Source organism: Xiphophorus maculatus, chromosome 4 (assembly GCF_002775205.1).
Source record: "Xiphophorus maculatus strain JP 163 A chromosome 4, X_maculatus-5.0-male, whole genome shotgun sequence".
Taxonomy (NCBI): domain Eukaryota; kingdom Metazoa; phylum Chordata; class Actinopteri; order Cyprinodontiformes; family Poeciliidae; genus Xiphophorus; species Xiphophorus maculatus.
Genome location: NC_036446.1, coordinates 32,124,232 through 32,148,874, shown reverse-complemented (window position 1 = coordinate 32,148,874; position 24,643 = coordinate 32,124,232). Strand labels below are relative to the sequence as shown.

General features: G+C 39.0%; 1 protein-coding gene across 1 annotated transcript in view; it reads right to left on the bottom strand.

The window, feature by feature from the left end:
• The window catches only part of LOC102233331 (neural-cadherin-like), a 322,632-nt gene that overhangs the window by 56,349 nt on the left and 241,640 nt on the right, over positions 1–24,643 (bottom strand). The window contains exons 28-32 of the mRNA XM_023332302.1: positions 19,739–19,866; positions 16,305–16,432; positions 12,993–13,116; positions 6,518–6,698; positions 1,897–2,063 (exon numbers count right to left, since the gene is read on the bottom strand). Of these exons, the coding sequence (XP_023188070.1) occupies positions 1,897–2,063; positions 6,518–6,698; positions 12,993–13,116; positions 16,305–16,432; positions 19,739–19,866 (728 nt within the window). The remainder of the gene's footprint in view (positions 1–1,896; positions 2,064–6,517; positions 6,699–12,992; positions 13,117–16,304; positions 16,433–19,738; positions 19,867–24,643) is intronic.

Below are 24,643 nucleotides of genomic sequence, written 5' to 3'. Positions count from 1 at the left end.
CTCATTAAGCCAAACACAATCAGTCCCCTAATTTCCTGAAAGTATATCCAACCAAGAGTAACTCACACTAATTCCTCCTTCTGATTAAAAGCAAACAGAGCTGTTAGAGAGAATAACATAACCCTGGTAGCAATATGCTCATACTCCAAGCAGAGACCAAGGCAGAATATCCCGCGTGTCACTGCGGGGAGCTTTTTCATAAGATTCACATATCCCCATGCTGTCTGCACCCCGGAATAAATGCACTTTATGTAGTGGATAAATGATGTGAACCTGCTCCCCATGTGGCGGTGCTGAGGGAGAGCCGTGACATTTAAGAGGAAGTGCAGGAACGGATGAATCGAAGGAAGAGACAGATGGATGACAGACGGGGATCGTAGGAGAGGTTGCACTCTAATGGTGGCTGTGATATGGATCCTGTAATCATCATCAGTTAGACACTGAAGTTTGATCAATACGCGCGGGCACAGTGCGGGGTGACAAACAGGAGCGAGCGTCCGGGAAGCACCGGAGAGGCGCCGCGCCGAGCCGTCCAAGACAATAAGTCAAGTCGAGACAAAGCAGGGAAACTGGCAAATGAACAGAAATGAAGGAACATTTAAAGTGTGAACAGAACATATAGTGGGTGTAATGAAGCTCTGGAGACAAAATACAAAAAAGAGCATTTACTCTTTGTGACTTTGTCTACCAAAAGTGAGCATATTTGTAGTGGTATTAATACCATTACTACTACTAATAATAATAATAACAACAGCAAGAACAACTAGGGGTGCACCAATTGCAGTTTTCCAATTTCAAAAGCCTGACCTATCAATTTTGATTTTAAAGTTGATAAATAGAGACAACGTTGACCACAGTAGGATGAATATTGTTAACCAGGCATGACCTGGTGGGCGGGGCTGTCAGTCAGTCATACCTAAGTATCGGCCGATTTCATAAATTCAAGAAAATCGGCGCCAGTTTATGAGCCGCCTGATTTATCAGTGCAGCTCCCACCAATAACAATAGTTATAGTGACAATAGTCAACAATAGTTGACCTGTAATCATTTTCCATAGTTACACATTTCAGCTGAAGTGACATTTTCAATATTGATGAAAATGTACGCAGTAATTATTGAATCTAAATTTTTATTGTTACATAGTTCCAAATATTTCCAAAAAGACGTCATTATTTTAAACCAAAAGATTGACCAAGCTTCAGCCAGCTTTAACATTGACTCTACAGTAGAAGTTAATGATTAACATGTCATGTGACAACCAGAGGAAGCCCAAACCATCAGCCTCCACCACCGTGCCTCAAGGCTGATGCAGGGCGCTTCTGATCATATGCTATGTTTGATTTTCACAAAGTCTCAGCGTTGTCTCAACGCGTTAGGGGTTAAGTCAAAACTGTTGAATCATGCATCATTTGAGCATTTTTTTCTATTATTATTATTATTATATTTTTTTTATCTTGTACAAATGAAATCTTTGACAACTTTTCCAAAATGAGGTGCTGACATGGATAGAGCTATCATACTCAACATACACATAAGGAAGGAGCACGTTTGGCAAACACATACCAGGAACTCATGGTGTACACAGATGCTATATTCTGTTTGATTTATTTTGGTAACCTACGTCCACAAGACACTGGACTCCATGTTACATAACCAGATCACAGCTGAAGGATTTGTGACCATGAAATGAACTGAACCATTCAACGGGCTTTCAATCAGGACCATCACAGGTATAAAAAAAGCAACACTGAACTTTGTCACATCAGGACTAAAGGATGAATAAACCAAAAAGAAGCTTTTGAAGCTGCTCATCACAAACTCTAAACACGTGGCAATACACCAGTGATTACGATGCGATCATGATGTCGTCTCTGTGTGTCTACACGGCCAGCTCACCTCCAGTCGCAGGTATTCACTCTGGTCTCTGGACACCAGGCTGACGATGATGCTGCTGTGTTTCCGGGTTCGAACCAGGACTTGGATCCACGTTCTTCTGGCCGGGAGCGCGGACGCCAGCTGGTAGTGCAGATGGCTGTGGCCGTCGAAGGAATACTCCGGGGCCACTAGAATACAGATACACACAAATTAGACACTGAACAATTAAGGATCTTCTCTATCATCTGTGGAACTCAAGGTAATCTCTTTTTCTCTGTTTCTAGAACAAGTGTCAGGCAGAATTAATCCAACTAACTCTGAAAAGTTCTCAAATTTGTTGAGAAAATGCATCACTCAAACGTCTTCATATTAACACTGGACCCCTGGATATTGGCAGGTTTTTCAGAGAATTGCAGCGCCACAGATATTTTCTTGGAGGGTATCAAAAACATTCAAAAGAAAATGCACCTTTGAAATACCACAGAGCAATGTAACTTGGTACAGTATTGGCTGAATCTCCAAGAACAGAGAAAAGGAAGAAGGTGGATGTTAGCTTCTGCGGTAGCGCTAAGACACTTTCCACTGTGCGTATTAATGCATATTGAGGCATATTTGGTATTTGAACTATTAAAACAAGCAGTCAAAGAGGATTTTGAGGATTTCAGTAATTTGCAGTTGTGGATCCTGACCTCCACTTTGTATTCCAGATATCTAAGTTTGAAAGAGATGAGTGCTTTAAGCCAAAGCCATATCAAGCCCTTTCTCGTCCAGCACTGAATTTGAAGCATGAGCTGTCATCTACAGACCACCTCAAAACTCTGTCCTGATTTTCACCTTCCACTTATCCAAGATTGGGTCACCGGGTCAGAAAGGGAAAACCAGACATCCCTCTCACTAGTAACACTCTCCAGCTCGTCCTGAGGAATCCAAAACTCAATAGAACTGCACCTCTCCCAGTTCAGTTTATTCATGAATGTTTTTGGTTGAGGCGTTGTGTATTTGGAAGGATATTCTCTCTGGTTTTGGATGTTGTGCAGCTGAAGGGATAGTTGTTATGATGTGTAACAGCAGAAACAATGTGTTGTTTTAACAAGCAGCTGGTTAGGATCTCAGAACGATCAAATAATACCTGAACTATGACCCTCAATTTCCAGAAAATGAGACTTGATAGATGCAGAGCATTAACAAAGAGCAGAGAGAGAAGGAGGAAATTCAAACCATCTTCCATCAATCATATCCCCTACTCCAACATCTCTCATCATGTCTACAACTCTGAAGATATTTGGATGGCACGAGTTATGACAACTTAGGGATTAATAAAGTATTATTCAACTGCATTAAGCTGAATAGAAAGGCATTCCCAGTGAATATATAATCACTCCAGCAAATTCTGCCCTTGTTCTACCTCAGATGGACCGACTCACCTACACTGACTCCTTCTGATGAAACAGTGGCTCGACTTTAAACTAGTCAAAAGAAGAAAGGTCATACTAACTTCATCCAGAGTCCTGTCCCTAGAACATAACTATTGTCGCGTGACATGGGTTACTTAGGTGACCATCACTTAAGTGATTGATAAACTGTAGACAAACCAGTAAATTTAGAGCTTTGGCTTTTGACCAACCTCTTTCTTCACCAGAGTAAGACACACACACACACCCCCACACACACCAATGGGGCTCCAATATCCGTCCTACCATCTCTGCTAAGTAAGACACAAATATACTGGAACAACTCCGACTCCCCACCAAAAGGGACCAGAGGTGTAGCTGCATGAGATTTGTAAATTTGGTGTAATTCATGTTATCCTCTTTTGTGTAATAATCTCTTGTTAATTGGGAAGGGTGGCAATTAAGAAAAGAACATTTATGATGGTGATTATGAAAACCGAGGAATAAACAAGGAATGGGAACAAATCTTGGAAGAGAGACTTTGGATGCTGAATTGTGTGGAAAGTGTCTGAAGCAGATGAGCCAAAAGCAAATGCTTCGTTTGGTGCTGCCTTCTCAAATTAAAGCTGAGTAAACAACCCTTTTCTCTTTTCCAAAGAGGGCCTCCCTGGTTGCCAAAACTCAGCTATGTAATGTAAAAAAAACAAAACAAAAAAAACAAGTCATTGTATAAACAGCAAAAGTGATTAATTGCTGTTTATGATTCGTCTCCTCAACATTTTTCTCATTAAATCGTTGAATTTTGACGTCTGCAGTAGTCGTTGACATTGTTGCACAAAGCCCTTATCAGCTGTTGTTTAAAAACAGAAAATATATTTTAAAAAATAGCTGTATATCCAGTGTTATTTATATGACGACAGTGTGCGCGCTACACTTCTACTAGTTCTGTGGCATTTGAGAAAGCCCTGTCAATTAGTGTCACTCTGAGGCAAGAGGACAGTGGAGGGGAGGACGGCGCAGCCTGGCACGGCGTGCTGCGGTCAGCAGAAAGCAAACTGGGATGTGTGCAGAGCCGGACCAGAATCATTAAACATCCCGTCTCCTTCCAACAGCTGCAGTCAAGTGAACGCCTCCGCAGCCATGTGGCCGGCACAGACAGCCTCACAAGGAGAGCTTGTCCCCGGGCCAGAAGGAGCCTAAATGTGGGAGCTGCCAAGAGGCTGCATGCTGCTCCGTGAGCAACACACTGCAGTAATTAAGAATCCTTAAAGGAAGAAGCAGCTGACCTGTGTGTTCATTTCCCATAACAGGAAACATGACATCTGCTCAGAGGATACCTAGAAGGAATGACCCTGTGAAGAATTAACGTCAGAATGGCAGAAACACAGGCAGATATGGGCAATTAGTGATGAGTGGTGTAGCAGAGGACTCTTGCTAGTTTCTCCTTCACAGTTAGGATAAATAACAGCAAAAATGACTAGTTTCTATTTTGAACCCTGATAAGTATTCTGGATGTACAATGCCTTGACCCATTTCACATTTTGTCACATCAAACATTAACATAAGTGTTCCTTACTGGTTTTATATGAAAGGTTGGGACTTCAACGCATCAACGCATACATGTGAATACAAAGGTTCCAGACAGAACCTTTGTATTCACATGTATCTGGTACACCTGTAAAAATGACACACGGATTATATTCGCAAGTAACGGCGATGGACGACGAGCTGCTTCACTCCACCCACTGATGGTTAATATTTGCCTCAAAAACCGATCTGATTGGACGCTGGAAAAGACTATCGGTCTTTTCAATTTGTGCTAAAAGGAGTTAGAATATCAGCAAAGCTATTTAAGCCTAAAATAGCATCTCAATGCTAAACATGTAGCAGCCGCACAGACGACCCCAATGATAACAGCAGCGGTCACAGTCCACGTTTCTATAGAAGATCAGGAGTTTCTGAAACACTGGGAAGCTGAATTGATAGAATGACACTGTGCGCAAATCTGATGGTTGGAAACCCTGAATAACAATTTAAAAACCACTAATGTTGTTGGGTTCATGTCAATTTATTCAATAATCTATCTGCAAAAAAGGGGTTTTGAAATAAAAATGCTGCTTGTTTTAACACTACGATATATAGTTTTCAGTTTAATGCAAACAATTAATTAAAGATCCTCCTAATAACTTGATTTCAAAATTTAAAATAATCGTGTCCCATTGCTTATTATATGAGAGAGACATCGCTAAATCGTGCATAGCTGTGGAGGGGAGCAAAAATCAAACATGCTTTTTGAAGATTTGCAAAGATAAAAACCTAAAAAGTGTAATGTATGAGAACCTCTTCTTTCAATAACATCTGTTCTTTACTTGTTCAAATATTTACCCTTTGTGCACCTGTAGTACATCTGCCTAATGGAAAAATGACCAACAACTTCCTGCACCTTCGGGGTAAATAGTTTTCTATTTTTTGGTCTGGAAAGAAGTTCCAGTCTTCTCAGCAACAAAGATGGGAACTGGGTCACTCAACTCATAAATGTATTCAGGCTTTTTTAATAAATGAGTGCAACCAAAATCCGCTTTTGAGTAAAAAGCGATGGATGCTTGAAATCTTATTTATAATGAAGCTATAATGAGCGGAAAAAGTGTGGCAAGTAAAACATTGGCTTGTTCCTAACGTTTTCCATTTTAAGAATATTTCAATTTGTAAAAAAGAAAATATCCATCTGTATCTGTGTTGAAGTGCAAAACTGGTTCCATTCTTTAAAATCTGTCTGAGGGCCCCATTAAATCCTCCCATGGACTACAGATCACAAGAGAGCCATTCTTTTAACATTTCTTTTGTCAATATATGAACAGGGAATGTTTAGATCAAACTACGTACACGTGTTAAAATGGCCTAGTCAAAGTCCAAATCCAGTCCATCCAATCGGACTGCATCGGAGCTACGTGTAAAACAAGAATGAGTCACTAAACATCAAGTACTGCCATGAAAGGTGATTCAATAAAGAATTCAGTCACATGGATGAATATGAACATATAACACAGTTTTTTATTTGACCTTTTCCCATAATATCTCAACAAAACAAAAGTTTTTGGTGGTAACCTGAAAAAATTTTGAAAAAGTTAAAGGAGTTTGACTTCTTGGCAGATGCGACGTAGTGTTTCAGGCTCTGTGACCCGCCCTAAGACCTGCTCGGTTACCGTAGAAACGCCTTATAGCTTCATGAGTCCGATAGAGATCTGGCTTACCTTCTTCACACTGCTGTCCCGTGTATCCGGCCACACACTGGCAGCTGAAGGAGCCCCACTCCCCATGACAGCGGCCGCGATGGCCGCAGGCTGGAAAGCCCATGTTGACACAGCTGCTATCAGTGGTCAGGCAGCCTGGGGAGCTGGACTGCCAGTCGGCCGGGGAGCCCAGATCATACAGCTGAACCCAGGAGATAGAAGTGAGAGGACAGAGGTGCAGGAAGAATAGAGGAAGAGATGGGAGGAGGTGAAGAAAGTGGAATGTGGGGAGAAGAAAAAAGGGAGGGAAGAGTACAGTTTATTACAAATAAAAGATATAAGTCAGAGGGGATGTTGGATAAGAAAAAGGCAGCAAAGTTAAAGTGTGGTGATAGGAAAAGGAAAAGTTACCAGTGATTGAGCATGGTTATAAACAGGAGACAAAACCAGTTGGTAACAACAGAGTAACGGCTGTTTGAGAAGCAAAACGCACAGAGATCCAAGCAGCTCCACAGCTACAGGGAGAGACAAAGTTCTTTAAAGCAGCAAAAGTCAAGCAAAGTGAAAGGGAAAACTGGAGAAGGGCTGCAGAATGTGCCGAAGGACATTCACTAAGGGTTCCCTCATATCCACTCTCATCTTCCTCCCTTGTTCTCTTTACACTCTCACTCTTTCTCTCTCTGTCTCTCTCTCCATCTTCTCCTGCAGTGATGAAACTGAAGGCAGAGCCGATCCTCTGATGGAAAACCTGCATGACCAGCTGCATACGGTGCTGAAAGGACTGGGGGAGCTCTGAATACTTAAACACGGCTCCTTTGACTATCCTGTATTCTGTGCAGCCTTTTTGTGCTGCGGAGAAGATGCAGGAATGCAAACGAGTATAAACTGACTGAGCGGTGCTGTCAGGGAACTGCTGGCCTCCAGCAAAGCGGAGCATCCTATTGGTTCCTCCTTTTTTTAAAACGGCAGGGTTTGTGCGGATCCAGCTGAGGACTAAAAGCTGAAGCCCAAACATTCCCAAACAGCAAGAGAGAGAGAGAGATTCCCATCTCTGCATGCAATTTGATCATGCATCGCTATAACGACTGAGGAAGAATCTGAACAAAACACTCAAGTGCCAAAGTTCACCTGCCTGAGCACAAATTGTGAAGCGTGGCTTCAGCAGAGAGGAATGTCAGTCTCTCAAATAGACGACTGCAGGCGGCCCTATTTGGTGAGATTAATGTCAGGTGCTGGGTATAAACATGTCAGCGCTCAGAAAGAGAGAAAAATACGCTGAGAACCAAAATCCAAAGCCTACAGAACAGTGTGTTGTGCTGTGAGCGATGTGTCACCTATCATGTGGCAAATAATCCATTTTAATGAATTTAAAGAAACACTTGATCTCATCTATCATGGATATTCTTTTAATAAATCAAAGGTACTGCATTTCACTAGCAATACTGGTGACGGTAGGGAGTCCAAATGAAGAAGAACAGCAGTGGTGGACCAAAACGTTAGTCACACTAACCCTGAAGCACTAATCATAAATATTAGTTAGCTAATGCTAAACGTCAACTATGCTGATTACCTTCATATGACAAAAGCAAAACGATGTCCTACAACATAGCGATAAAGACTACAATCCCAGAGCACCATTTTTTAAATTTTGATATTATAATTTACAGGTACTATAAAGCCCTTGGATATTGTAGTTTTTTTTTTACATGCTGTTTTTTGACTGTATGTTTTATTTTATTCCTGTATGTTTCATATTTTAAGTAAAGTTAATTTGTGAAAAAAAGAGAGAATATGAGGGCAGGAAATAAAACTGATTCGTCAGCAGTCTTCACCAAACGAGCATGAATATAAATGTCTGACTACCTGACGTCAATAACCAAAACTTCAGTAAAGATGTAAAACTTTATTCATTTGAAAGTTTACAAAACAGCCAAGTACATTATCCAGAAAAAAAAATAACCGAGAGAAAGCTAAATGCGCTGAACGTCTTTAAAGCTAGCTAAAATGCTAAGCTAAAAATTTGTTGGACTCATAGCGGATTAGCAGAAATGTGCCCACCACAGCAACACAGATGTTTCTGGCATTTTAGACTGCTGGAAGTTTCAAAACCAAAGTATGTACAAACCTGACAGACAGAGATACAGAGATATATACTGGTGGTGCTCTCATTCTGTGGGAGTATGTTTCTTCAGTGGACTGGGAGATGCTGGTTGGATTTGATGGGGGAATGGACAGAGCTAAAAACATGGCAATCCCAGAATAAAAACTTCCAGGACAATGGAAGTGTGGACATTTATCATATCATCATCATAAAAATGTTCTTATCGTAATATAAATTTAAATTTATCACAACTCAGATACATTTCAATAAACGATGTTTGGATACCCCTGGCTGTATTGTAAGAGTTGTTACTTTTACTATTTTCTTCACTACTGGTTCCATGAGAACAGAAATGTAGTTCAGTGACAAAAATCAAATCATTTACTGTATGCTACTGGTGTCCTTATGGTATTTCAAAATTGTTATGTTTCTTATGGTCACTTTTCATTTAAAGCTCATCAGACCCATCCCCGAAGCCAGAGCTAAAATATAACAACCATTCAAAATTTATTTGTGTGTTAGGTCAAAGTTCAGACCTAAAAAAAACTGTAGAAAGATTTAAAACTGACATTTAGATTTTATCTTTGTCTATTTGACTGAGCTGGAGTTATTTTGAAAATGAAAGGCAAATGCTTCTGTCTTGATATGAAAAACTGATAGGAGTCAAAAACCCGAAAGCAACGTTTGATATCTAGGATTAAATGGAATGTATGTGTGACTGAATTCAGTTTATTTTCTTGTAAATTTCTTCAAGACATTTTTTGTGAATTTGTGTTATATAAATAAGCTGAACAGGAACTGAACTGAAGTGACTTGTAATTTAAGACAAAGGTGAACTTAAAAGTTTTAAATATGAGGGATATTTGTCGCACTTTTTGGTCTTATACCACACTTTCTAAATATTTATTTGTAAAACAATGAAAATCTTTACACAAAATCCCACCAGTCTTGTTGTGGTTGAGGTTTGTGGTTGTAATGTGACAAAATGGGGGAAATCAATACTTCTGCAGTGCAGAGTAACGTAAAGCATCGGCAACACCCCGATAACGCGCTTCGTAAAAAACAACCCCACGTGTTGTTACTGCAGGTCAAACGTTTCTGCAGAGCAACACAAAGCTGCTGGCACTCAGAAAGCCATTACCCCAACTGTTGTAAGTGAAAAGCTCCAACCTAAAAATGGAGTGACAGACGTGTCAAAACCAGAGAAAAACTTAGTGCAGAAATCTAAATGTGAGGGCTGAGAGGAGACAGACAAGCTGGGAAATGACAGGATGAGGATAGAGAGATTTAAAAGCAGACAATAGCAAATGACAGCCAGAGGGAAGAGGCGAGGCTCTGGAATAGAAACATAATTATGAAAGCCAGGAAAAAAATAAATAAATAAAACATCTTTTTTTTCCCTTCACCCAGACTTCTACCTCAGAGCGGTAACCTCTCCTCACTGCTTCCTGCTGTTGTTTTTAAAGTGTTTAATGGAGCTGACACGGTGCTGTGAGGGTTAAGAACAGGTATGTGCTAATATCCACGTGAACTACCTTAATCTCTTCACAGGCACTTACATCCTGGTTGAAACAGACCATGTTGCTATGGCAATGGAAGTGAAACGTTAACACATTCAGTAAAAAAAATAAATAAAGTAAAAGGGCATCAAAGGAGAAATCATAAAATACCTGAAGCATACAATGCTGAAGCGTGTCCATCAACGTTATTAATCATCAAAACGCCCACTCTTCCCTCTCTTTGGAGGTTTATTATCTTTGCGTCCGCCCACATATACCGTGCAGATTTCTCTCATTAGCACACAGTTTTTGAACATACTCTTGCTTTATCTCTGGCTAAGGTAAATCCCAGTAGAGCCAAGCCTTCAGTTCTTCACAATAATAAACATAAACAGCCATGGAAAAGTGTTTGCCCCCAACAGATTTTATTTCATTAAAGTGTCTTTGTGAGTAAGCTGATATGATTGCCATCAAGTACTTGCTACATCGTTCATATTCACTGTTGAGGAATTTTGACCTATCCCTATTTAATTCAAAATTTTTTTTGCAGAATTATTTGAATTTAAAACCTGTTTCAGGTCATGCTGCAGCATTGCAACCAGATTTAAGTCTTGACTTTAACTATACCACTTTAAAACAAACAAACCATAAAGCAAATCTAAAGAGAACAGAAATTTTCATGAGTCACTTAGACATGAACCTGATGGCTGTCCTGCTGCATGACCCATTTATGCTTCAGCTTAGGGTCATAAACTGATGGTGAGTCATGTTCCTCTAGAACACGTGTCAAACTCAAGGCCTGTGGGCCAAATCCGGCCCGCCATAGCTTTTTATGTGGCCCTCTAGATTCTAGACTAAACACTGCATGTGCTTAAATATTATGTTTTCAATCAAATCAATGTAGTTTTTATCTGTTTACTGCCAAATTATATCAATAAGTCCCTCCAGTTTTTTGAAAATTATCATGAAAATTCACACAAAATCAACAAATCCCCAAACTTTTTTGTGCTAATACATAATTTGCAGATTATGTATGCCTCAGTCTTAATTGATGTCAGATTATAGACCATAATCTACACATCGAGTAATAAAAAGTTGCATTTATTGTTATAAATAAGCGCAAATATTGCAAATATTTCCAAAATAGTACCACAAACACTTTGATCTTTATTACAAAAATCACAAAAAGAATCGTGGAATCCTGGAGGGACTGGAAAGATGTTCAATAATATTATTTAATTTTAAGAATTAATTGATATTTTAACAGCTTATGTATGGATTTTATCAATACATTCTGGCACAACAGGCCCTTTTAGAGCATTCATGATCTTGATCTGGCCCAACACGAAAATGAGTTTGACACCGCTGCTCTAGAAACTGCTGCACCAATCAATCGATCAGTCAGCTGGCCAATCGATTGGCCCCCGATTTTCTAAATTTTGGATCATACATAAATGTGAAGCCGAACCTATTTCTATTTGAAAAGCTACAAAGCTGCTGTTTTCTTTTTGCACTACATGGAAAACAAAAACTCTTTGCACTTTATTGGTGGTTAAAGTTGTTTTTGTCAGTTTGTCCGTTGTCAGTTTTGTTTGTTTAAAAAATGTGTAATATGAAAGTCTAAAGGAAACAATTTTTTGTTTAGTTTGGTAATTATTAATAAACAAGCCATCAATTATTATATTTGAGAGTGCTATCTCAGCTAAAGCAACTTCTATTGTGTTGAGCATTGTTCAGAGTTTAACAGTAAAATAATATTGGACCATGGAAGGTATATAATTAACTGGCTGTTTTATAACCTCCAGTCTCAAGTTATAAAACAAAATTTGGTATTGGCCAAAATATTAACCAGCTTTAGTAAGATCAGCGATCGGTGATTGGCCAGGAATCTGAAATCAGTGCATCCATAACTTTTGCTAAAACAAAAAATTAATGTTCCCACCAGTTCCATGTTTTCTCCATTCATGGACGATGGTTCTCACTTTGGTTCTCTGGAGTCCAAAAGCCTTTCAGATGGGCTTTGGAATGGTGGATGTCAATGACTGTCTTTCTTATTTTTTTTAGATAAAGCATACTTAGCCTACTTCATGTGTCTGACAGGTCCTCTATACTCTTGTGTTTATTACTCTATAAATGAGACAGCTGTCAGATCTGCATGCGATTAGGAAAACTAAACCAGAAAAAATAGCAAATCACTTGAAACTCTGGTTATGGGTGTCTGATAATATTTCCAGTTAGCTAAAACATTTAATAAGCAAGGAGAAAAATAATCTGTAAGAGAACAATTCATTTTTTACAGCACTGTATCACTTATGCCACATTTTTTCACACCCAGCGATTTGTTAAAACAATTAATTTTATGCTAACAGTTTTACATCGAAAAGAGCAAATAACATCTCCGTCTCATGGATACTGTTCACCATGCTAAGAAAAAAATGTCATATTTCAAAGTCTACAAATTCACACGAAGATTTCCTACCAGAGCCATCTGCTCTTGCAGAAACAACTCGGGTTTAGGCAGGGCTGGGTTTGGACTGTCACGCTTTGAGCTTAAACTCCAACATTTTATAACAGCAACCTAGCAGGAGAAGGTTGAAGAGAGTGCTGGCCAGGAGTGCCAAGGCTGATATTCCATTTCAGAGGGCGTGTGTGTGTGTGTGTGTGTGTGTGTGTAGTGTCTGAAAAGACTTTGAGGTTCCAGTTAAAAGCTTAAAACCCTCTCTAACATGGCACAAGGGCACTGGGAATGTTGAAACGTGTTATTAATGCATTTATCAGCTGGAGTGCAGGTGTGAGTTTGGGTTTGCTTTCCTGCTGATGTCTAAGTGGTTTGTTTGGTCATAGGGGTGTGTGTGTGTGTGTGTGTGTGTGTGGATAACAGGCAGTATGCTGTTACCTTGCTGTCCACAATGAGGTTGCGAATGCAGCCGGTGAAGTGTTTGTGCTGAAGCTGAGGGTAGATGTAGGGAATGTCCTCGTTCACACCTCCGAGCTGGAGAACTTGACTTGTGTTTAGGTGTCTGAAAAACAAAAACAAAAGAAAAACACACAGAGGCATATGAACATGTAACGACCAGCACCGTTAGAACACAGCATTCTGAATGCAGGCAGTGTTTGGGACCGACGTGTGTGTGTGATATTTACGAGTGCAAAACAAAATGGAGTTGTGTAAAAACAGAACAATAAAATATAATCCCAATATCTGTGGTATTTATGTTGCTTCAGTTTTTAGTCCTTAAATTCTAAATCGATGTTATTCTATTATTTTATTAAAAACATTTTAAAAAAACTTTTTTTTTCTGCCATGCTAATATAAGGAATAAATTTCCCATGTGCTGCATGTTAGTGTTAGCTAACTATGAATCCAACTGTAAAGTCTGTAAATTCTTTAAATGGGCTTTTTAATTAGCATAGAATCAAAAGGGGAAATGATCAGGGTGGCTCAGTTGGTAGAGTGTGTACCATGAACAAAGGATATCGTTCTCAATGCGGTTTCCTGGGTTTTATTAACACTCTTGAGTTATATGCTGCCTGTCTTCCTCCTCTCTCCACTTTATTTCCTGTCAATTTACTGTTCAGTAGAGGCCACGCGCACCAAACCATCTTTAAGAAAATTGTCAAGATTCAAATGAGGCATCTTGAGCTCATAATGAAGGAGCTTTAGACCTCTGCACCACTCATTCCATACATCCTGCATCTCTCCAGGACTGTTTTAAATGTTCACTGTATCCATCAGGTTTAATGACCTGTACGATGATAATATGAGCATACATTAGACCAGAGGTTTGTATTCCTTTAATTTTATGGGATAGATTTTCAGCTGCTGGGGGATTCACAATGTGCTGGCTGGCTTACATGGAGACAATGGCCACTATGGGAATGGAGGCTGCTGGTACAGCACACCAAAAGACATTAGAAATATTAAAACATCATCAGGCAAGGAATTAAGTTTGATGAGAAGAACACCTTCCTGGCTGTTTAGAAGCCTCCTGTCTGTCAGGAAGGACTTACAACTGGGATGTCTTTGAACTGACTCAAATACCTACATTGTCATGTTTTACTCTGATGTTTGGTTTGATTCTAGCCAAGTTAGGTGTGTCTCCACTGTGTGTCTCATCACAGCAGGCGTGAACATGGGAGAGCTGTGAGCAGGAGCTGTGGTCGATGCTCAGCTGATGTCATTTTGCCTGTCTGCTCTTGGGCGACCAGTTAGGAAATTTCTTAGTATATTAGTTTGTTGTGGGTTACCCCATCCAGTTGACGCTGTAGGGTTTGGACCATGTAGTTATCCATTTTCAGCTCACCATCTCGCCAAATGCTACGGTCTAATCGCAGATTCTGCAGGACAATCAACAAACTAATCAAACTGCTAATCAAACGGCTTGCCCTCAATACCCTGCTAGGTCCGACTCGTACCACCTCTTAGGTGGATCCAGAAAACTAGGAGGAACCACAGAGGAGCTGCAAATGGGGACAAATCTGGTCTGGGCTGACTTGGGTTGAGCCAGTTAAAGCTGAGCCTTTGGAGAAAAAGTTTATAGTTTGGTCAGTTGGGATTCCTTCATTGGTTTTGACAAGATGCTACATGTTATAATGTTTCAAAGCTGTTAAAACTGATTTTTTTTAAAATACAAAAATAAAAGAAATGACAAAAAAAAACCTGACCACCAATGTAAAAAAAAAATCAAAACAAACAAATAGATACAAAAGAGTTTAAAAGAAAATTTGAAGGGATTGTTTGATGCCAGGATAAAGAGTATTTTATATAATACTAGATTCGTGTGGGTATAATAAATACTTCATTTTAATATAATATGAGTGCAGAGCATTAAGATGTTAAACACTACAAGATAAATCCTCACATGAAGAAAATACAACCAATCAAGTGAAAGCGATCAATTATTCATCTGCAAGTGAAGGAACCTGTACACACAAAATCTTTTGAGAGCATACCAACTCAACCGTTGACATTTTTGTTGCTGACGCAGCAAGTCTTTACTCTTCTCAACAGTAAGAACTTCAGGAAAATTTAACAATTCAGAAATCACTGATCTGCGAAGCTGAGAAAGACCCCAATAATTGTAGGTAAATCACTTGCTGCTGGCAGTTCTAAATGATTAAACCATTTCCAACTAGCTAGGAGTTCATCATTCTGCACAGAGAGACATTCAGTTCAGTTGTCAGTGTTATCAGCAGTAAGTAAACAAGAAGAAGATTAACATTCATGTACTTCATTAGCAAGCTTAGTAAGGCGCAATCAAATGTTGCATTATGGAGAAAGTACTTGGCTAATCATTAGCAACCAAGTAGGAAATGCTCCACCATCATGTATCCTACCATGTACAAAAAACACCCAAAACCTGGTCAGCATCTATACTTTTGTACACTATTAAGTCTACAGTGTCATTTATGACACAGTAGAGTAAATCATGTGGTGTGAATTCAGGCAAAGTTGATGATTTGATCAAATCAACAACACATAAGGAGAGAGAAGAAATGGGTTGGTTTCTAATCTAGCTATTTCCAAATTTTGTAAATACAACTGTCTATGAGCCCCAACTAGCTGTGCTACTTCCACAGACAATACGCTCAACTTGAAAAAGTAAAAACCATTACTGGCAAAAACACCTTAGGAAAACAATTGTATTTGCTCTATTCAATACTCCTGTCCCTCACTTCTGACGTCTGTCATGGTGTCTCTATGTGATAAGGGTCAATAAAATAAAGCTAACGTTAAATGTACCATTAGCAAGGTGTCCAACAGCAGGAGCTCAACCCAAGTTGGGTCAGAGCAGGCCAACATGAATGCATTAAAATAGACATGATGACATGTTGTGTCATCATGTCCCAGTTAAAGTTGGGACAGCAACCCAACTGACAATTATGGCAGAATTTTGAGAACTGTGCGTAAATAATTTCCCACTAAAACCTTCACTAAAACCCACAGTAAATAAGATGGAGATGGAACACAAACTCATGTAACGCACTTAGCTTTTCACAAACCTCTCCATTCTGGTTTAGTATTGGGTGAATAAACAATAAACAGTGACACATTGCAGTATTGAGCATTGTCATATGCCTGATGTTATATGTACCTATTGTTTTGACCTTTTGATGATTCTCGAATGTGTCTCTGAATGTAAAACATTAGATTCCAGAGTGCCTCTAAATGCTCCTCCGCTTGGAAAATGAGACATGCATTCTGTACCTGTCAGTGTTGGGTGTAACACCCGTCACTTCACAGGAGGAGTGGTCCTCAGTGGTCAACCAGCTGCCCAGACCCTCCATTTCCATCACTGCCGCTCCTGAACATCGGTCCAGGGTGAAACGTACTTCCTGGGGAGGAAACAAATCAGGGTTATGTTCGTGGGAAACAATCACATCAAAAGCAAACAAAACCTGTTTTTCTCTGCATCTTAATGAATGGAATTACAGTTGCTTTCTTGTGGCCTATTAGTATTACTATCATCATGGGAGCAGTGACCCATTTGTTTCTGGACTGCTTACTTCAAGGCTACCTGCTGGGTCTTATGCTAGTCGTAACACAGCAGACACAACTGCTCGTCATCCACAAGTGAAACTTGGATAATTTGAGGGTGGTAAGTATTTTAGATTCTTAAGTTAATTCATTTGTTTAGGACAGTGCACATTAATCAGCGTTATCACAATTCATGATATTGTAAATATTCAGGAATTAGCACAATAAATACATTTCATCCTTTGTCCTAAGACAAGTAAGCACACAAAAAAACAAACACCTCACTATACAACTCACAGGACAGAACACAGTACACATAGTTCTATTAAAAGAATAAACAAAAGAAATCATTTACACATAAATTAATCAGCCAATAGAAACAGTACAAAAACTGGTTACAAGAAATTATGAATGGATATATAACCGGTTTGCTTGAGTTTCCTTTTAAAAATTGGCTGTCACTGCAGTTTTGTAAAATTATGAAATGAGATGACAATGAAATCAGTCATTTCCATTCATTCACACATTCATACGCTGATGGTGGCTCTGCCAGGCTGCCATTTCACACCATCGGCCCTTCTCACCAACACCAGCAGGAAAAGGTGGGTGAAGTGTCTTGCCCAAAGACACAACAACAGAGGTGGATTAAGTGGGAATCAAACCAGCAACCCACCAATGCAGACAAAAAAAAAAAAAAAACTACCTCATTCTAGTGCCATTATATCAAAAAAATGAGTTTTTGAAAATTGTTTCCAATGAGCAAATTTATTTTTGAAATTTCAAAAATGCTCAGTTTTAAGGTTAAAAGAAAAGCAGCTATTGGCTTAGCTGGACTGTGAGGTGGAGCGACTAAAGCCTTTCCTCTGCCTGCATCCCCCAGAAAGCTGTGCAGTTCTGAATTGGAGTTCAGTGAAATGATCACCGTACTATTGGACATATTTTCTATTGATACTGATTCCGTTTTTCTCACGATTAATATTTTTATTGCCCTGCCCTAGTGAGACATTTATTTTCTCTCTCTCTCACACATGCAGTAACTCTCCTCAACAAGCTGGAGACTACAATACATGAGCAGCTAGTAGGGTGGCTCTCTTAGTGCCAGCAGATCTGGTTAGTTTACGTAACCAGATCCGTAGAGCCCAAGTTAGATTAAAGGTTTGGAGAACAAAAGTTCAGAGGGATAACGTTTCAAAGACACATAATGGAGCCCTGCCTCTTGTTAGTCCTCCTATCTGTACTGAACTGCAAACCTCTATAAGGCGAGGTGAGGATGCTAGGATGAAAGGAGGCAGACATTAGTCCAGTTCATCTGCTTCCTATGCTTAAACTAAGACAGAAAAGCTCAAAGTTGTCAGGCTGTGTTATATCAAAGCATCCAAAAATACAATATCCAAAAGTCTTGTTGATATGTCAGAGGGAGGAATAAAACTCGGAATCTTTGGAGGTGGAAAGCTTCAGGCAGTTCTCAGTCAAATAAAGATGAGCCTAATTTAGTTCATTTGTTTCACTTTAAATTGTCAAAGGAGGCTGTTGTAACCATCCATCTCACTTTTACAGCAATTATCTGCCTTTGTGCCGTACAGTTCAGACAGCTTCATAACAGTAAATCACTCCCATCTACCTTGTTTGGATGGAAATAATTAGGCTTGCAAGAAGCAAAATTATTATGTGAACTAGTCATATGGATGTAATGTAACTGTAATGGTGTCCTAAAAGCATTTCTTTTCCCTTTTCTTTAGTTCTTCAGATTACTCAGATTGGCTCAACAGGAACCATCAGAATTTATTATATTTTTTAAGGACAGAATAAAATTAGAATAACAACAAAATAATAAAACTTTACTCATAAATATCTAGACTTAGACTACGAAAGACACTGAGATAGCACAACTAAGAACATATAGATTGTCTTTAACAAGCGGTATCAAAGCTGCATTACTGTTGTCATAGTTCTCTTTTTGTTGATTCAGTTTTTGCTTTTAAAGAAGTTTCACATTATGATTTCATTTGATAAGAGAGAAATAATCTGTCCAGTCCCACTTAGCTTGAGGTGAAAATACAATAATCTCCTCATGAAATCATAAACTACCTCCATTTTTTGAGGCAATTTAACTGATTCCTTGAGTCTACAAGTGAGGGAATAATAAGACCTGGGTGTAAAATATTACAACAATACCTATCTTATCATAATGTGGCTGAAAGTGCTCAAAAAAGCTAATTACGCCCCAATCTAAAGAAAATGAAGAACAGATGAGAAACTAATTACTTTGCATCTATCAGTCTGGAATGGGTTATAAAGATATTGGTACAGGTGTGTACCATTAATCACAAATGGAAAAAAAATGAAAGAGCGGTGAACCTTCCCAGATGTGACCAGTCTACCAAAAATACTACAGATGTGCATTTACAACAGCTCATCCAGGAGGTCACAACAGAACCCAGAATAACTGCCACAGCACTGCAGACTGGTCAGAAAACCTCTTAGGTGTTTTCACACTTGGTAGTCCAGTACAATCTGTTCAGCCGGGGACTAAAACATCAATATTTGTGAAAGCTGGTGTGGTTCTCTTTCACACTGCACTGTGTCAAACTAGCCAAACTAATTGAAAAAACTGTTCCCCTCCTCACCTGTGATGGCGCTGCACCAACAACCACTGAAGGGAACAACATGTAAATGTCAGAAGACGAGTGCAAGCCTTCTCCCTTGACTGAATAAAATCATTATTGAAGATGAGCTGTCTTTTTACATTTGTATGATTTAAACATCTGTTTTAGCAAACATGTAAGTGTGACATCAAGCAAAAACAGAAGAAAACTGTAATCTGGCATGTACATTTTCATAACAGATGGATGGATGGATGACTCTTTAAGCATCTTCAGTGAGCAAAGAAACACTCTCAACATTCAACATCCCATCATAAATATACAATTACAAAAGTCAAACGCTGAGGGCTGAACGGACTGGACGTCAGGCTACTCACATGGACGGAATTTTAAGTGTTATCCATCCCATATTAAATGGATAAAACATAAACATTGCATACCGGAATATTTCTTTAAGATCTGTTTGGTGGAACATCTGCAGCCGTACAGCACAGAGTGCAGCTAAAACCTGCAGGTTATATGCTAAACAACTGCCAGCCTGTGTTAAATGAAGTGTCTCACCTTGCTGTTGCTACGGACGTCCAGCCGATGCCAGCGCCTGTCTGCCACGTTGATGTTCCCTGGCAGCTGTAGCACAAGCGTGCCAGAGCCATGGTTGATTTTCAAGGTTGGGGTCCCGTCTATTAGCTCTGGATGGAGAAAGAAAGAAGAAGTGTGGGAAAAGAAGAGTGTGAGACCTGCTGTATGACCACTTTAAGGTTTCCTGCCATCTTCATCTGAAATGCATGGCAACGAACCGCATGAGGCATTCATGTATTAAAAACGCCACAAAGCAGGCTAAACTGTATATATTTGCTCAATGAAGATTATTTTCCAAAAGCAAGTTGGGATGTGTTTTTCCCCCTTCATAACAGTCAACAAACATCACACAAAAGTTATTGCATTCTATTTTCTGACTTACTCAAATGGGAAATTAAAAGTTAATGAACTGGTTAAGATAGCTGGTGTGCTTTGCACCTTATGTAAATAACTATAAGAACGCATTTGTACCAACCCACATTGACAATCCATCATTATGAAGACTGAACTCCAAAAGTTCAAGTGGGAAACGACAATTACCCCAAAGCCTCTTGAAATGTTGTGTTTAAGGCCATTATTTATGCAGAGCATTTTGCCCTGGGTTAGGTGGAACAAAGTCGCAATGTGCCAGGCAAAAACAAGCAAACAAAAAAAACACTGTCATCCTCTACCAGGAAATATTTCAGATGATGTTGGCAGGAGTTATACATTTAGCATTGTTTTTATATGTTGTACACATATTATCACATTTCTGGCACAACTTCAGTATCGTTATAGATAAAAAGATCGAGAAGATACTTTTAGAGTAAAGGTATTGGAGACATATTATGAATAACCTTGGTAGATATGCAAACATCTGTACAGGTGTTGGAGGTTCTGGTGTTAATTACCTTTTTATTAGCTAGCATCTCCAAATCTAACAAACAGGATGCAATAGTGCACCCCCCCCCTTAAGAACCACTAAAGAAAAGGACTCAAAAGCCTCTAAAGAAGATGCTGAGTGCAGCTTCCTTCTTCATGAAAAGTAAACATAAATGTAGCCATGTCAGATTTTAGCAGTTGGAGGATTTCTCTACTCTTTGGCAAAGACCACGAGCCATTTCTCTTGCTCCCGCTAGACTCATTTGCTTCAGTTATATTTACCGAAAATGCCCTGCACTAGTTCGCTTCCACATTTTGGAGTGTTTTCCTGTGTTTGACATTAACATTTGATTTCAAACCGCACCAGAGTTCACTTCAACGAAGCAGAGACCAAGGTTTTTTAGGACCAGAGTTTGCTGTTTTGTTTTTTTTTTAATCGTCAGAGTTCAATTATGCATTCCCACCTCCCCAAACAAACTAAACTTTCTCTACAAACAAGCTAGAATTCGATTGAAGGGAACTAAACAGGGCTGGTGTGATCTGTAGCACTCAGATACCTCAACAATAGTACCTTTCTGTTGCTCCTGCTTTGAGAATTGACGGTGGATGAATTACTATCAAGTCAACGCCAGTTATGAGCAATCGAGGGAAATCCCAAGGTGGAATAACTGTCCACCAAAATTATTGCCATTAACTCTTCCTCGCAGGAAGTTCTGAAATGAGAACTAAATGTAAAACCTGGTAATTCAACTGACGTTTCTGGAGAGAATATGTCTGGAATTATGTCTCATGCCAATGCTGAAGCACGTCCTGCTTTTCAATTAAAAATATTATCCTGTCACAGCGTGAGTCCAGCAGTTCATTGTTTCTAATTTTCCCCATGGCTAGCCTGAAGCTATACTCACACAGGTCCAATGCCAAAATCAGGGATTCACTTTGCACCTAAAGCATTTGCTACTGGGTGTCAATTAAAAAAAAAAAGAAGAATAAACCAAAATCCCTTTTGGCTCTCTTACAGTTCCAGCTAAAAATATGTTGGTTTCAGTCTAGATTAAAAAAGCTCCATAATGACTTTTGCTAATTCAGACATTCTAACTCATTCGGACTGAATGCACCGGTGAGTTGAAGCTGGAAGTCACAGGAGTCGGCCAATGCTCTAATCTCTTGTTGCTGCTTAAACGTCTCTGCACTTTGGGCTTCAGCTGAAGACCCCGACTCTCCATCTTCTCACTGCGTCGGCTCTGGGCGATCGTCAATGTCGCCGGTTGTGTTACAACCTGTCTTGTTTAAATGTACAGTAACATATTTTGGCTTCAATGAGCTTTAATTCCTGTTAAAACAAAATAGAAGATGGGTTTTAACAAGTTTTGTATTTTATTACACAGGAAAGTTTCTTGTTTTAACAAGATACTTTGACACTATTCCTGAAATTATTTTCCCAGCTCTGACATATATAACACTTAAGCTAATTAACACTTCCTTTTTGAACTAATCTTGAAGAAATTACAAAAAACTGCTATGATATCTTACCACAGCCTTTAAAATGTAAAATAGATAAAAATGTTTCCTACTTGGCCAAATGGATTTGAGAATATCGCTAAAATTACAACAGTTTGAAAATTACAATGGAAGTTCATCTTCTGTTTTGTTACATAATCTACCTCAGTGTTATAAATATTTAGAACTATTATTCACTTGTTACATTTAATTGACATATGCTGTAATGTAAATGATTAATTAAGCTACATCCTATTCAAATAGCCAAAAAAAAAAGAATAAACCACCTAAACTAAATATTTCTAACATGACAAAAGCCACATTGTAAAACTATGACAATGTATTAGGGCCGTTATAGATAGAGAGGAAAAAAAGGAGTAAATTTCCACCCAAACATTTGGATATTTTTAGATTACTCTTGGAGATTTCTGACTTTCAAAAGTTAAAAACTTTTGACTTTTAAAACTCCAAAAGTTGAACATTTTCAACAAATTAAACAAGAAATCTTCAAGTTTTTCTACAAAATTTCTGAGATTGATCTCAAATTTTCTGTGGTTTTTCTAGTCAATATTTTGACTTTTCAAACTCGGAAATTTCTTTGTTCTTTCCACAAAATGTCTGAGGTTAATCTCAACATTTCTGAGATTTCTCTTGCAGATTTTTGACTTTTGGAACTCAACAATATCCTTGTTTCATCTTCAAAATATGAGATCTCAAAATATTTCAGCCTAAAACTACTATTCTTATTTTCTATCTACAATGGCCCTAATATGCTGTCGTATAGAACTCTTGTCACTAGGTGGAATTAAAGATTCTTTTTTAACAAACTTATTGTATAAGTTCGATTGGGTCTGCAATGTGAATCATTTTTGTGAGGAGAAATGGGTATGGCTTTTAAAAAAGAAAGGTTAGCTTGACAACCGATTGTTTGGTCAAGCTAAGCATGTTGTATTCGTAATAATGTGATAATTTTCAAGGGAACTAATGATGAATTTCAGCTGTCCCAAAGAAGAATGCTGAGGAGATTCAAATCAGAAATGAGAGAGAGCCACAGGCTGTTGTAAGAGCCAAACGGAAGACAGGAGAAAAATAAGAAGAAGAATGGATAAAAGGTGCAGCAACAACCTGTGGACAAGGTGACAGAAGAGGAGAGAGAGGACTGATTTAGAGGAAGCATGAGTTAGCACTAAATTTGGGAAAAGGTCAATTGGTGATAAGAAGCAGGCACCTGAGAGGCGAAACAAAACTGAGAGATGGACTAAAACAGACAGAGCAGTTCAAGCAGAGGAGCTGTTGGAGCAGAGCTGGGAGTACAAACATATTCCCCACTACAGGAAGAAGAAGCCAGATTTTTTCATGGACTGCTGAGCTACTGTGTGTTGTTGGCTAACGATCGACACAGTTTAACAAGTGCTTCATTCGCTAAATCAGGCCTTTATGTGCAGCGATTCATCAGTATTCAGTTCCACCTCAAATGACTGCAGTTGTCACAGCATTAAAGGAAACACAACACCTGGGAGCAGGTGCTAATTTGTAGCAACAAAGCTATTTCTAGGTAAGGTAAAGCTTTTCTTTACCGAAACATTCACAACATTTCTGAAAGAAAACTAGCAGGAAAACATATACAAGGGGAAAAAGTCACCTATTGGTCTGGTAACAGTCTAAATAAACCAGATTTATTCAAATAAACCTTGGTAAGTAGATACCGGTTTATTCTTTCATTCTGAGCAAATCGTGTGCTAACTAGAGGAGTTTCAGTTTCAGAAAGAGGAGTTTTTAAAGAGACAGAGGCCCAATTTCAAGGCATTGAATTACAAAGTAAAATTTATTTTAAGTTATGTTTGATATACAGTACAGCATTTTTTAACTAAACTAAAAGTTACTTCATTGTGCTACAAAATGACACCATGTGCCTGGAAAACACATAACACTGCCCCTTTAAATATTTCTCTGTTATTTACTGGATTAAAACAAACACTGATCAGCCAATCAGCAACAAGTACTTTTTTTTTTCCCTCTCATCTTTTTTTCAGCTTGATTGGAAAATAGCATCTGCTGCAACTCACGTTTAAAGTCTGTTGCAATAATAATAATAATTAAACATTCTTGTGTTTTCCAGCAAATAGGAATTCAAGCTGTGAACGCGCCTCAGAGAGACTAACAAAGAGTGACAGGCAAGACAAGAAGAAGCAAAATGTAAAAGCTCTACTGGGTGTGGACCAGAAGGTCTACGTAAGATGGGAAGCCTTTTAAATAATCTGGGAGCAACAAGACCGGGCCTCTTTACCGCTCCTCATACGTAATGCATTACCTCCTACTTCAACCAAAGGCAAGAAGCAGAGAGAGGACGAGAAGGAGGACAGAGGAGAAATGTTTGCTTTGTCTACAAGGCTAGTTGGAGTTCCTGCAGAGATGGGGGCAGGGAGGCTCTTAAATATAAAAAAACTTTTTTCCACTTCTGCGGATCTGGAGCTACACAGACGTCAAACTGAGAGCATATGGGCTGCATAAACAGCATTACAAATCACA